Raw genomic sequence first — 16,141 nt, forward strand, 5'->3', positions numbered from 1 at the left:
CCTATACTGAGGTTCCATGTTTTTAGGGACATTATATTAATTTGATTTCCTGGAGACTGATCCCAATCTACCCATAACTATTACATGGCTAACCCTTAACCAACCAAGTATACCCATATATTGATTATAAACAATGTCCATGACCATGATCTAATAGTGATGGGACCTAATGTATACTATGTATAGCCTACAACCCAAAACATGATACATAGGGGCACTGAGGCATCCACACCAGGACACTGAGGGTAGGGATTTGAGGGAATTTTCACTGCAGTAGTGCAGATTTAGATGTGAATGAACAATATGCACAAACAAAACAACTAAACATTTATTGTCTTAAGTCTCAAGTAGGCCTCGATTTCCTAAAAAGGTTTAATAGACTTGTGTGCAGTTGCTTCAGATCAGTGCAGTAAAGCAGTGTTTCTGAAATTGTGGTTCATGTTCTACTATGGTACGCAGGGCGATACACAGATTTTGCTGCAGTTCACTTAACGGTGCTACAGTATTTAACAATATTTTCCCCATTGAGATTTTAGGGTTTTGCCTGGAATGCTCCACAAGACCTAATGTGTAATTGCATAAACATTTAGTTTATATATGATACTGTGGAACAGGCAAAGCAATAGCATTTTAATAACACAAGCAGGCTTTGTACCCTCTACCTGATCTTTTATAAAATGCATTTTTGGATTAGACCTTGTTTGTTTTAGATGTGGTTTAGGTCTAGTTTAGACCTAGAATAGTTCATTTATAGGTTTAGATCCGATAGTCAGAAGGCCAAATTCTTTCTTAGGTGAACTGTGTGAGAACAGCCGCTGTTAAATGTAGATGAAGTGTAACAAAATGGGTTTTAAATGTACAGGAAGGAACTTGTCCTTGTCCAACAGACCTCAGGCACCGCCTTTAATGCTCCCTTACAGTCACCCTGATGTTTCTAGACAAAATTTTCTCCCTTTTTTGTTTTGGGTCACCATTCAATTTTCTGGCAGAGTAAATTAAATGTGAATGATAGTGAGTATGTTAGGTCTTAAACATATATGCTTTCCAAAAAAAAAAGCAAAACTGTCTAATCTTGTTAAGATGTTTTATAATTTCACTGAATCAACTTCATTTATTGACTTATATGGGACACTGTAACTTCAAAGGCTGTTATCTAATGTTTATGATTTATGAGTAAAACTTTGACCATTATTGCACATAAAACTCCTTATCTCCATATGAAAACATTCAATTATGATATTTAATGTTTGTAAGTAAACTACAGAAAAAGTATTAACTAATGTCCACTATATATCAATAAGCCCCACTTTAAAACAGGAGATACTTGTATTGAGGTTTAATATTTTGTAACACTGCATGTTAAACAAACCCAAGTCTGTTAAATCATTGTCTTGGTGTTGGATTGTTTTTCCCATAGCCACTGTCCTATGTGTACCATAACAGATAAAACAAAAAATATAAAATAACAAAGACTTCACCATCACTAATTTGGCAATGAATAATAACATGTAAAAATAAGCAATTACAGAAGTGAAGGATGATGCCTCTGAGCACAGCATCCATATACAACTTCCATATCTGTCATACATTTTTATAAAAGCACACATTTATTTAAATAGCTATACACTGCACCAGAGAGTCAGAGGTAACTGCATCCAAGGGTCTGCCCATTTTAGCGTAAAATAAATCCATATTCATTTTTTATTTTGGTGAGAATACAGACTTACCTATATACAAAATTATCACATGAAATGTAGATTTTTTGTGTGAAAATAATGCACAGAAGGTTACAAGTGTACTTTTTGTCAGTTCTAAAGTAGAGTGACTAGAGAAGGTATACAGTGTTAAACTAAATAAGTTTGCAACTCATTGTGTGAGGAAACAGGTATTTTTGTGAGACAAAAAGTAAAAACAGTTTTTGTGTATAAAATTAGATATCAAAGAATGTTGCCAAAATAAAACAGAAACATATCAGAAATGAAGAAATTGAACAAAACAATAAAAACAAAGAACGTATAAAAATTGAGTACACCTGTATTTACACATTTGCAGCTTAATTATATATGACAGCTGCTTCATATAGCATCTTTAGTATTTTTCTTTAGCGCCTCCCTCTGGTCTCTGCACAAGCACAACTCAGAATCTGCTGTGTGGTCTACACAGTACTTTCCAAGACCCAGTCAGCACTGTCAGGAGAGCTTCCACTGCCCCCAGGGTCTCCCTCATCCTCACTCTGGAGCAGCGTGCCATTCACTGACATGCTCCTCTTAGTCCAAATGCGGCTAATGCGACGTGGCCGGCTGGAGCGCCGGTTGCCTGCACCCGTGTCCCCCATGTCAAAGGACTGACTGCGCCTGGGCCGCTCCAGAGGCAGCATGAGTAGTCTGCTGAGGCGGGAGTCCAGTGTCCGTCCAAGCAGCGGTTCCTGTTCTATAGGGTTACTAATTCTTACAGATGTGCCACCAACAGCCACAGCGTCCCTAGGCTGCCCCCCACGCAACTCCATAGCAGTGAGGGCACCAAGCAGATGGTCCAAGTTGTGTCTGGGCTTAGGGGCCGCAGACCTCCAGATGTGGGCCAGTGTGCTGTTGGGGCTGTTGGAGCACCCGGGCATGGAGCCGGACGAGGAAGATGAGGATGTGAGGCTACTCTGCAGAGACCCACATTTAAACTGCACCACCTCATCTCGAAGTGCCACCGCTACTTTCTCCTTGGGGCCAGAGGGATCTGGAGCCCGGGATTGGGGTAGAAGCAACCCATTTGGCCCCAAACGCCCCCCATTTGTCTGTGAGTGCATGTCTGTGAAACCGCTCATTTTCCCCAGGGGCTCGCTCTCTGCTGCTTTGTACCTCACCATGAGGATCACAATGAATACCAGCAGTGTGGCCACGATGACCCCTCCCACCACCAGGATCATGGTGCCCCCTAGCAGCTGGCTGGGCAAGGCCTGGCACTGCGGATACTCATCCAGGGTGAAGAAGTTCGTGCAACCCACTACATTGGTTGCTGTTAGCGTGGTGGCCGTGTCATCCCAGGCTGCCAACACACATAGATCATAGCGTGTGCCAGAAACCAGATTGGTGAGGAGAAATGACTGAGAAGAAGAAGGGATCATCCTGAGAAGAGAGAAAAATTGTCAGAGGACTAAGTTCTATATATTGCAGCTAATAAAGAATGTAATAAATGTTAATAATTGAATAATTAGATAAATTCTGATGCCACACATGCCTTATGCAACAATATTACAATTCATCAATCAATTATGATTATTATAAAGAGATCTAAATGTCCTGAGTGAAATACTGAATAAAATCTTCTTAAATGGTTACACAAGGTTATTATTTGAAAATACATTATGAGATAGAAAGCCCAAGAAGATAGTATATATTTAATACAATACATAGCAGTGGTACCTGTAGATGAGCACCTCATCATCAGAACAGTTGTACTGGAGCTGGTACATCTTCACTTTGGGGGCCGTGTTACTGACTGTCCAGGTGACCAGCGCTGACACACCTGTCACCTCTGACACACTGACCTCCTTCTCAGGAGTGCTCTTCGGGGCCCCTTTGCTGACCCTAGTGGTACTTGTGATGTCGGAGAGGCGGGACTTGGGTTGTGCAGGTTGTCCGGTGCCGTTACTAAGGTGTGGAAGCTGCACAATGGACACTTCAACAGGTGCTGTGGACTCCCCCGCCACATTGGCCGCGATGCAAGTAAAGGTCCCATAGTCCTTGGAAGTGGTGATGGTGATGCTCAGAGTGCCATTGGCATACACAGCAGTTCGGGAGGAGTTTCCGAGGAGACGGTCATCTGGAGCGATCCAGTGGATGATAGGGGCAGGGTCCCCACTGGCTTCACAGCGTAAACTCGCAGTCTGGCCTTCTAAAACCAGCATTCTGTGAGTATGCTGCAAAATTAAGGGAGGCTGACACAGGAACTCCTCTTCTTTTAAATTCCAAAAGTAGCGCCCCTTCAGATTAGGTGGAGAGGCGCAGGTTTCTAGATCATCATCTCTGTCCAGCCTTCTCAGCCACAGAAGTTCACAGTTGCAATGTAAAGGGTTCCCTCCAAGACTCAGGGACAACTGAGGAGCAAAGGGCGTGGTCAGGATCATGGAGTCCTGAGCGCGGGCAAAGATGGGATCTGGAGGCAGTTTCTGCAGACGATTAGAAGTCAAGTCCAGTCTAGCTAATCTCTCCAAGTCCTTAAAAGTTCCTTCTGGAATGTAGTCCAGAAGATTATGGTCTACACTCAGCTGATGAAGGTTGATCATCTGCCGAACAGAGTCCCAGGGCAGAGACATGAGGTTATTATAAGAAAGGTCCAAGTCCTCCAAAGCAAGAGCCATGTCCTCAAAGGCCTTGTCATGTATTCGACTCAGCTGATTATTGTTGACAATGAGGTGCTGAAGGTTGATCAATCCTCGAAGATCATCTGGACCAAGCTCTGTCAGACGGTTGTTGTCCAGATGTAGTGAGCGCAGTGTCTCCAGGTCTCCAAAAGAAAAGGGCTGTATGTAGCTGATAGTGTTCCGGGAGAGAGTCAGGTCCACCAGGTCAGTCATGTTGGCAAAGTCTAGCTGAGTGATACGAAGAATGTAGTTTCCACCAAGGCGCAGCTCCACTGTCCCGCGGTCGATGTCCGGAGGCACAAACAGGAGTCCTTTGGATGGGCATAGCGTCCCCAGGGACTCAGACAGGTTCTGGCACGAGCAGTACTTGGGGCAGGCTTCTGTGGTCATCACTGTAGCTCCAAGCAGCAGCAGGCACCACAGGAGGCGCTCCATGGCCCAGTCATACACACCGGCCTGTGGAAGGGCACACGTGAGAAAAGCTGTTTCCATTGTAAAAGACTGCAAACATTTTACTAAACCTTACTGCTGAAAAAATAAATATGTCTATCCTTAGAGCACAGGACATGACACAAAGGAAATTACACAAACGCCTGTTTCAGCTGTTTGCGCTGATGTAAAGCAGACTAAATGCCGTACAACAAAATAAATATTACTGAAATAAATAAGTTGAAGGATGAAATTGTTGTATGTATACTTGACATCAGGTCCATACAATGCAGTGGTGTGCATGTGCCTGGATGTGTGTTAGGTCATAATAAAAACATCCTACTTGATATGATTGATATTTATGTTCCAGATAAACATGTTCTTTGAATGTATTAGATAATAAACTTATCGTTCTGTAAACACAAGGAATCCATTAATTTATTGGGATTCCTTCATGACCCCCTAAAGTAATTTTCATCCTCTTTGTTGCCTCTACCTTCAAACAAAATCCAAACTCGCACAGATGTTCTTTATATTTCCTATATTTCCTCATTTTTAATCTTATGAATCATTATAATCTTTGTATGAATGAGCATAACATTTATGGTGGCCCTGAAGGTTCAGTTGCTGTCAGAGTCTGTTGGATGCAGGCGACTTGCCCTGTCCTCAGCATCAGGGGTATGGAGCGCATTAACAGCAGTGGTGTGAAAAAGCTGTGGATTATGTAAAAGTCTGACACTGATACAGTCCCAGACACTCCACACAGCAGGTCTAAACCCCTAGCCTGCTTATTGTTCTGTGCTGCTGGCTTTGGGTTCAGTCATAAACTCAGGAAAGAGTTATTTTTAGCATGTCATAAAGTGTATTGTGTATTTAGTAAAAAAAAAAAAAAAAAAAAAAAAAAAAAAAGAGGCAGATTAAGAAAGACATGATGATCCCCCAAAAAGCCTGCTTAGAGCACTGAGACCAGTTTGTTATGGCTAACACTGTTGATGAAAAAAGAGTAAGCACCTGTTTTTACTCATTATAAGTAACCATTTACTTGTTGAAGCATCAGCTTGAGGGAACAACAGTGGAGTTTCAGTGGATAATCATTTTAAAGTGAAGAATATTCCAAGCAAAGCAGGTGCTTGTACGATTGACACTGAGAACTGAGCTGGTGAGTGATTATGTTAATACAAGGTGTAAAGGCATCATTATCATGTGTCTGTCTCTTTCTCCAGGAGAGCCCTGCAGGGTGAATTTTGTTCCTGTCTGGATTTGTACCTGAGAGCTGTCCTCCCACTGCCCATGCTTCACTTGTTCTCACAATTGGCCTGTTTTTTGCAGAATCATAGAAGAAAAAAAAACACTGCGTTTGTTCATGTGGATTAGTCACGGTTTGCGCTGGTGACGACAGTGGCCATATGGCAGCCGCTCAGACTACAGGAAGACAACTCTGAGATTTGCACTGCCTCTGCTGCCACAAAGAGATGTCAAATGCATTTTTACTAATACTGGGAGACAACTGAAACATTGTATTATGATTATTCTATTTCATAAGCACAAAATTCAGTTGTCTAATTTTATTCAAATTCCGTCTTGCCACAATTCAAGCATGATTGAAAAGAAGTCCAATGTGTTGTGTGGAGAGGTTTGATTGGTCTTGCCTCTGTCTCTCTAATGACATCTGTTTAGATGATGTTTTATGAAGTGTTGTAGTGCAGTTATGGTTATGCCGAGCAGATTACTGGCCATTAGTAGCACAGAGGGGTGCCTTTTCAAAATCTGGTTATTACCACCAGAGCAAAACAGCTTGAAGCATTAAGAATATTTGGGCCATATTTCAATGTGTTGCTCATGATTGCCACATTACTAGCCAAACTAAGTCCGGGAACATAAAAAGAGTTGGAAAGGAAATAGAAAGAACTTACAAATTGCAAAGTATTTTTACACTAGACAACATAATATAAAATACATGAGTTGTTTTTGGAGTATAAGGCTGTTTACTTGAATTCATCTAGCTTCCTTTTGATTGGATGCAGTAGAGTTGACAAGACAAGAGCATACGCCACTGTTGCATAAAGGTGTGGATAATTCATGTCATCTTTTGTACTGTCACATTAGTCACTGTTGGAGAGGAGATGTTAGCAAGGAGTAGTCACGGCTAACATAAAAGCCTCAGCCATTTTGTTTGCATGGCCCTGAAGGGGACAATCTAACGTCTCTTTATCTCTTCCTGTGTGGACTATATCTCCTCTGACTTTAGGTTGTGGTTTACTCTATTCCTGTTCATCCAGGGAATTGCTAACACGACTTTCTTCAGGCTTGCAAGCTTTGAAAAGTTAATCTATTTTACAGTCTGCTGACAGAGCTGCTCAGATGGGAAATGTATCAACTTGGTTCTTTGTAGATATACATAATGTAATAAAAAAATCTTATTGTGATTTTTCTGACAGTGACGTATTGTGATTGTGGTTAAATCTGCGTTGTACATGTAAATAAGATGCTGCTTATTTTGCTCATTTTAAACACATACCAAGAGCTGAGATAGCTTTTCAGAATACTTTGTAGAGATCTATAAACTACAGGGTAAGCAGTTTTTTCCCCCACAATATCAGTATTTTTTAATGGTTGAACATTCCTAAATAATTGCAAGATTTGTGATGTGATAATTCTACAAATTGCAATTTTGATTCCTTTGTGATATTTGTGCAACCCTAATATATGGACAGTGAACAGATAAATAGAAAAGTGGTTTACTGGAAAGGTGAGTGAAAGCCCAAGTTGCTTGTGTTGGTGTCAGAGTTCATACCTGAAGCGTCCTGTCTCTTTGCCATAGGTTCCATAGGTTTTCTCCAAACCAGTGTCCCCACTTCTTCACCGGTGAGACAAACTGAGCACCTGCAAGGAACAGGAATAGATTGAGGTCAGACAACCTATTTTATGAAAACATAGTTAACATAATTATAATTATATTTAAGACACATTCTGTAACTGTTATGGAGCAGTATATTTGACACATAAACTGTATGACAACACCATTATTATTATTGTAATTAATGTTTAAATTCTCAGAAATTGTGCCTTGTGTGTATGTCTATGTGTTTTGGATAGAATTTTGGGGAGTTTCTTTTTAGAAACTATCAATATTCCTGTATTTTTCAACTATTATTTCAAACTGATCAAACTGATGTAAACATATTACACATATTTTAACAATTAGAAAAAACATGTAAACCTGTCATGTACACTTTACAAAGACAACACTGAGATTGGACAAAGTTATATTTCCATAGTGAAGATAGTTTAGGGTCAAAAGACAGAAGGACTGTTTATCAAAAAGGAGGGGAAAAAAAGGCCCTGCTTTGTCAGAGCATGTCTGATTTCCTGTTAGGTCTTGAATGCACTTCAAAATAAAAAATTCAGCAGTACTTAAAGGCTCTTGTTTTTCTTGGTGCTGAATTATGATCAGCTCTAACCTTGCTCCACACTCTGCTCCCATTAAATATACGGCTCATTCCCGCTGTCTCCGTTCATATTTCACTAATGCACGTCTAATGGGGGCATCTTTAAGTACCTACACACACACATTTCCTTTTAAGCCTTTCCGGACCTCTCTGTTGTCAAATCATCATTCAGTGTTTTTCCTTTAGTTTTCAGGCAGGCTAAGACACTGGAGCTTTGAAGAAAGCCTTTCTTTCTTTTTTTTTTTTTTTTCTTTTTTTTAGCACCCCTGATAACACAAATGCAATTCACCTAACATTTGCAGAATACAGCACTTATATCATCATATCTCACACTGCTCCTCAATACTGGTACACCAACAAGATGATTTTAGACTTCAAGTAAAAATAGTTAAACTATACTTAAAATTAGTACCTATACTAATGCAATTAAGCAACTTGTTATAAGCGGTGGATAGATGATTTGGTATAGATGACTTGGTATCTTAGATAGAAGACTTTGTTGTCCATGCTTTTTCATTGTCATGCTTTTTTTAGCTGAGTACCTGAGATTAACTTTTCACAATTCTCTCCCACCAATCCTTACGGCTGGGCAATATGATGACAAAAATGTAATCCTGATTTGATCCCACAGTGTTGTTGTTTTAGTGAAATCAGGATATTGAGATTCAGTACTTTCTTCTAGTGTTTTTTTTTTTTTTTTTGCAATTGGCACACAACTGAAGGTGCATTACTGCCACTGTCCAATATGGAGGTTTGGCCAGGAAAGCCCTATAATTCCTTAAATTCTCTTTGCTATAGCCTCTATACAACAACCCTGCAACAGCTCTATTTTAAGATTTAGTACTTCTTAGTTTAATGCAGCTTTATGCAAAAAAAAATCTAATTTTTTTCCACCCACTCCTCCTATTGTTCATCTTATTGTTTGACAGGCAGATTTACCCAGTTACAGTGAAATGTGAACTCCCAGAAGAAGCACATAACTCTCTTTTGTCCTCAAGCGTCAATTGTTTCTTTGTGTGTTTACAGTTCTGACAATTTAAATGCATATGAATGACAGGTTTTCATGTTTTATTTTGTTTTGTTTTGTTTTTTTAATTCTTACTTGGTTTGGTTGGATGAAAATATGAAAAGAAAAGAGAAAAAAGTAGCAATGAGTTATAAATGAAAATAACTCTACCTCTGCCATTAACTCCAAAAATTCCATCCAAAATGCTGAGAGAATTTACGTACAAGGCATTAATCTGCTATTTTAAACATTCATGTAACCAAATAAATATGTTGTTATTTATTTTATTAATGTAATCATAAGTTTTGTGCAATTTAGTCAGATTTGGGGCCTTGTTAATGGTTGCTAGGTAACAGCTGTGGAATTAAAAGAGCCAGAATAACTTTAAACTTCCTGAATATTTGAAGAATGTTGAGGAACCTGAGGAAAAGCACATTTCAGAGACACATATTTTCAAGGGATTTTAAAAGAATCCTCTCAAGTAGATGACCAGTGAAGCTGATATTTTTTTATTTTATTGTTATTATTTATTTATTTATTTATTTTTTGCTAGATATTTGAATCTCAATCACCAGAACATCAAAACCTTATTCTAACAGATTTTCCTTTTCAGACCACAGTTGAACTTAACTTTAACTTACTAAATAATTGTCTGAAAAAAATATTAATAAAATTTTTTAGAAAACCAAATTGACCTCCTTGGATCAAAACCTAACAACTGACTTGACAGCAAAATGTCGTTCAACCAACAGCATTCTGGGATCTTTAGGATTTTGAGACTGAGAGAGCCCTGGAGGTGGATGTGCAGATGCTGGGAGAGATGAAAACTAACTTCACCAACTACAGAGGGAGATGAGTCAGGAAGATCTAGGACTGTGGAGCCAGTGGACTGTCAAATAAACATTTAATTAGCAAATAACTGTTCTGGTTTATTTTATTTTTTAACATGAGTTATTAGGCCTAAACGACAGAAGCTTTTATATAGGGCCTATTGCAATCGTAAGGCAGTGTAAGGGCACTGACAGGAAGTCAAGGGCCTGTCAGTGAAAAAGACATGATGTAGGAATGCTGAAGTGCTTTCTGAAAATGTAAAGTTTAGATGAAAAAGGGAAGCATTGTTCTTGCATTGGAATATTATTATTTTATATTATTTATTTTTCTCTGGACCAACTCACCAAATGTCACAATGGGATACAAATGGTTAATAACTGTACTGACTGGGTGGTTTGGGTTTAGGGGTAGTTAGGGTTAGGTAAGGGGTTAGGGTCAGGGTCAGTGTTAGTATTAAGGGTTAGGATAGGGTGGGCGTGGGCTAATCATTGCTGCTTCGGGTTATATTTATTTATTTATTTATTTTGCAATATCATCCATCACCCCAATATCATTCATCACCCCTATGCTACTTACACATTTGTACACGCTGAAACCCTTTAGTAAAGGTGGTTACACAGAAGGATTTTCTTTTACATTGTTTGAAGTGAAGTTAAGTGTCATTGACCAGATGCTCAGATGGCAAGGCCAGGTTTGTAAATGAGAATTAGTTGTCAAATATTTTATCTGGTTGAATATAAGTTAATAAAAATAAATAAATGAATAAATAAATAAATTACCTCACTGTCATGCTCTGCCTTAGAACAGAAGCAGAGTATGGCAGTTTCCTCAGTCGTCAGGACTACTTGTTCAGGACTAGTCCTGAACAAGTCGCTCCACTTCTGGGAAGATGGTGCTTTTATTGAGTGTTTGCAATGGAACTAGTAAATATTTAAACACTCTTCAGTGCCGCGTATAGACCCCAGTGCGCCCTGGATGGCAGAACGACACAGGCCTGCTCTACTCCACTCTACTCAAATATGGATTCAAGACAACAGAGGAGGCTGTGCTTTTGCTTGTGTGAGTGTTAGATTTATAAGCAGAAGAGAAGGGCTATTCAATACAACTGCTGCTCAAACACATTTTTTCCCACCCACGCCTCCCATTGGTTAGCCTCTCCAAGATTATGAGTTATCGATGGTGGGATTTTGTCAATCACAGTAAAGCATGAATTTCCAGAAAAAGCAAATGAGTTCTTTTGTCTCAAACTGATTTTAAGCAAAAATATTTTCAGGATGACACTGCTCATGGCACCTTATGTGCAGTGTTGGAAACAATAATTACAATAACAAGTCATTTTTCAGAATGCTTTTTGGTTTGTTATAGCTACAATGTAAGATGATCAGATTCCTTTCTTTTTTCCCTAAGAAGAACTGAGACAATAATCAGATGAAGACTGTAAGAAGACTGTAAAGATGACAGTAGAATAGAACTGGAACTATTTTAAACATTATAATGAACAATGTAGTTTATCTGTGTATGTTAGCCAGCATATCTTATTGTTATCACTTGTGTCATTATTATGCCTGCCAAGATGTTGATGGTTTTCAGTCACCTGACCTGTCAGAAACACGTGCTTTGGCAAAATTGCACAAAGTGGATCTGGAACAGTATCCTGTCTCCCAGAGGTTGTGACTGACAGGTGGATTAACCAATCAAAGGGAGGTAAAAATTAACATGACTAACATAACCTGTTATTTTTCTCAGATATAATAAGTTATATATTTTCTTCTGAATGATACAATAATTTTCAAGAGGAAATGTCTTCCGCATTAGCAGCTGTGGTTGGATCGTCCCACGTTAGGACAGAGGTTTTTTACAGTATTGTCCAATTCCAGACCCTTTTGGATTAGAACAGAATGTAGAAGGGACTGGCTGGTCAGGCAAGCTTTTCAGTGCATTACTAAACTTTGTATTTCTTTTTTTTTTTTTTGTATTGTTTTATATGGCAGTTTTGTAAAAGCTGTATATGTAGTTTAGTAAATGTTATTGTTACACACAGACAAAGTTATTCAACACTATAAATGATGGACTTCCAAAGGTTCCACTGAATTTCAAAGACAATGTAAGTGTGGCTTTTGCGGGTTTGCTGCAAAGGTGTTACAGCTTTCTTTCTTTGGGATCATTGATGTTACCAGTGCAAAGGTGCTTATATTTTTAACAAGTTTGATCACATCTACACAGAGCATTGTGGGTTATGTAATTTGTCCCGTAGCTGTACAGGCACTTGTAAACAAACTCTGCGTTAAAAATATCTGCACAAGTGCGTGCTCTGCCGTTTTTGTTGTGTCTTCATTAAAAGCTAAGTTTCACCCGCCACGCTCTGACCCACTTGGAGCCTCTCAGGCTGCATTCTCCAACTGCCAACATGATCTGAATAGTTAGTGCTGTGGCGCAGTCACAGCGCTCAGAGAAGTCCTTTTGGGTTTTCACACAAACTGACAGAGGAACAATAAAGGTCGGCCTGGATGCAAAAGTCGGCTAATTTTATAGTTGACAGAATCAAGCTTGCACTTCTATCAAAGTGTGCATGTCCACACCTGCATATAAGACTCTACAAAACACTACACAATGGTATCTGACTTCAACCAGGAGATAAAGTTATTTTTAGACTCTGCTCAGAGATTTGGAGCAACTATCTTTGCCCAAGAATCAGCTGGAGCTAATTAGACAACAGCACAGGCTCATTACGGACTTGGGCTGTTTCTTTGAACTTTGATGTTATTCAAGGCTATTTTTTTTCTCCAGGGGAGACCTACAGTGAAATAATAGAAGAAATAGGCCAACGCTGAAACAATTAGGCGGCAGCTGCTGCTCACACGGTCAAAGCTTCACTATCAGGGGTCTCAGACCATCAGGGTCACCTCATTCTGACTATCAGACCTGAATCCTCACACGGGCAGCTCCAGCCACACCTGGAGCAATATGAGACAAACCATGCTTGAAGTTTTAGTGTGTGTATGTTATGTATGTGTTGTTTTAGGCCCTCCCCTCCCAACATTCACAGAAAACTCTTCTGACAGTGTGCGCCACATTAGGCCAGGAGGATGGGACAGTTGGTTTGCAGCTGAACTGTTGGTTTGTGTTAGCTTTACTAGGCTGCATTTAGCCATCCATCAGCCAATTAGCTGCTGCTCCTGGCGAGAGGAAACACAATATCTATCCATTATGTGTGCAGGCAGGAGGCAGCCGACCCCACAGGGAAGGCCTTTGCTCAATTTATTATAGTGATAGGCCATCCTCCTGTGAGTGCAGACAGCACATTGAGCACAGAGGCCCAGCCAGCCTCTCAGATCAGCCCCTATATAACAGCAGAATACAGCCCGAACAAACTGCAGCAGCTCAGCTAACAGAGGAGAATGTGTTCTGCCCAAACCATTTCATCCATAACACACAGTCTCACTAATATGCATCTGAATCTATATATGTTTCTATAAAAGTTAAATTAACAGCTGTAATGTATATTTAGTGCTCTGCATATCTGCAATGTTAAACAAAGACTGTGTTTTTTTTTAACAAATTTGAAGGAAAATTATGCATAAGTTGGTCTCAAATGCATATTTTCATCTGACTTCCCCTGTGTTGTCCATGTAAGTGCTCTTAATTTTATTAATGACCTATGTTAGAAGAATAACTATTGTCAAACAAAACACTCACCTTCTGAATCTTGAGCTGAGTTTACAGGAGCACAGCTGTTCAGCAAGCTCCACGGCCATCCCTGCAATACACAACAGGAAGTGAGGTTTCATCAAAATATCATATTAGCTTTCAGCAGCTTTAGTTGGTAAAGATAGAAACATGTAGCTGCTAAAAACAGAACATGGCAGGCCTCAATAGATTCAGCACAGTGAAAGTGCAGGAGTCTGGTGGATGCAGCTTCCCCTGAGGACATCTGCAGCGTGTCATTTTCACACCATATGACTGCTCATGTCTCATCTATTCACATCACAAATAGCAGTGATTGGGTGATTTATCCACATCAACAGAGATTTTGAAAGGGCCAGACATAGAATTACAATATATAGTATTATCAGAATTTACTACTGTATTTATATACACTACAGCCACATAAACACATAAACAAACACATCATCAATATTTTTCATCATATATTTGTTTAAATTGATAAACATTTAATTTCATTATGTAGCAAATGCATTCCATAGTTCACACAGTTCCTTAAGCAACATATAAACTATACTCTCTTGAATTACCATAAAAAACTGTAATTACTTCAAAATATTCCTTAGATTTTTAATATCTTCTTTTTGCAGGTGTCTAAACAATGACTCCTAATGCAACTCTCATTTAAAGTGCTCCTGCCTGAGTTGACAGTGAGATGCCAGAGCTGAGCTAAAAATATCCGCTGTGCTTTCTTTTCTAAATCCCACATTTGAGCCCCCCTTCACAGCGAGGAGGGCTGGTGGTTTGGACAGTCAGTATGAGTCACCCACTGCACGGCAACCGCACATGTCAACACTTACATGCAAAACTATACAATAGCACATAGAAATGCACCAATCCAACTGATCTGTGTCAATAAAAAGTCATGTTTTTTAGTATGTGCCAGAACCCAATACAAATGGTATCTATGAAGTATTATCTTTCATCAATAGGATAATCTGTAATTACATGAATCAGTGGAGCAAAACATATGGAAAATTGTACAACTAAATGGAATTTAGATATCAAGACAAGTCACTTTTCAACCAGCGATGTGACTGTATAATAAACCTATATAACAACCATCAGACCACTGCATTGTCCCTGTCAAATAACTAAATCATCATTGTCACTGATCTCTCAAAATAATGCATGTCCAATATTGAAAATGTTTTTTGTTCTCTTTTGAAGCATTGTTACTACACAGAGAACACTTGGGAGTATATGCCTGGCTCTGGATCAGCTGATGAAGGGGAAAGCCATTTCTATGAACACCTTATTGATCGCCCTCACGCTGAAAGAATACCCTATACTCTGTCCCTGCACAGCTCTGCTCATTAATTCATGATCTGTGATCTTATCGAGAGTGTCAGCACTTCCTCCTCCAGTTCACCTCTGCATGTCTTTGGACGGGGAGAAGAGCTAGTCCTCTGTGGACATGTCTGATGATGACCAAAATCACTTCAACATCTGCATGCTCAATTCTTATCATAACATATACTGTTAGTAGAGCAGCAGCAGGACACTGTTTCAAGGCCTCACTTCTCTACACTTCTACACATGCATATATTATATTTTTAATGAAAAATCTCTGCTTTATCATGTCATTGTCGTACATCCATCCATCCATTTTCTTCCGCTTATCCTGGGCCCGGTCGCGGGGGCAGCAGTCTAAGCAGGGACTCCCAGACTTCCTTCACCCTAGACACGTCCATTTTTATAGTTTATCGTCTATATTCTCATCACCAATATTTCACAGAAAAGTAGGTATGACAGGCCTACTCACACCACAAGCAATAAAACTTCTTTCTTATGCTCAAGTTAACTCAAGTAATGAGTTTACATCCCAGAGAGTTTTGCCATCACAGTGACAACTAGCATGCTAACAGTGCACTTCCTTGTATGCTTTATATTGTAACTGATTGCAGACAGAATAGAATATGGTGGTCATATTTTAACTCTATGAGCTGCTTTTACAATATATGTAAATCAAAGTGAAAGTAAAAATTACTGCTCACCACTCAGTTATTGTTCTACTGAAACCTTAAACCATGCATTCATCACATCCCGATTCAACTACTCTAACGGCATACACCCTCAAAAAGTCTCATTAAACTGCAGCACATCCAAAACTCGGCTACCCATTTCCTCGCACACACCGTTACGAGTTCAAAGTCATACTCATCACCTTCAAAACCCTGCATAGCATGACCCCCTCCAACCTCTTAGACCTGCTTCACCACCACACTTCATCCCGCTCCCTCCACTCCTCCACAACCAGCCTCCTCTTCTGCCCTCACTCTCTAGGTCACTTCAGTCTTTAATTTATAATAAATTTTTCAATATGTTCTACAAATTTTCTGCTTGGCA

General features: G+C 39.5%; 1 protein-coding gene across 1 annotated transcript; it reads right to left on the reverse strand.

Annotated features, from left to right (window-relative positions):
• Positions 1-2,155: 2,155 nt before the first annotated feature.
• lrfn2b (leucine rich repeat and fibronectin type III domain containing 2b) lies at positions 2,156-4,798 on the reverse strand. Its single transcript, XM_020919608.2, has 2 exons — positions 3,414-4,798; positions 2,156-3,116 (listed from the first exon to the last, which is right to left on the reverse strand). Exons 1-2 carry the CDS (start codon positions 4,787-4,789, stop codon positions 2,156-2,158), a joined length of 2,337 nt encoding a protein of 778 aa, XP_020775267.1. The 5' UTR covers positions 4,790-4,798.
• Between the last annotated feature and the right edge of the window lie 11,343 nt (positions 4,799-16,141).

This window comes from Boleophthalmus pectinirostris, unplaced genomic scaffold (assembly GCF_026225935.1).
Source record: "Boleophthalmus pectinirostris isolate CB_2022bp ecotype Guang Dong unplaced genomic scaffold, ASM2622593v1 HiC_scaffold_13, whole genome shotgun sequence".
Taxonomy (NCBI): Eukaryota; Metazoa; Chordata; class Actinopteri; order Gobiiformes; family Gobiidae; genus Boleophthalmus; species Boleophthalmus pectinirostris.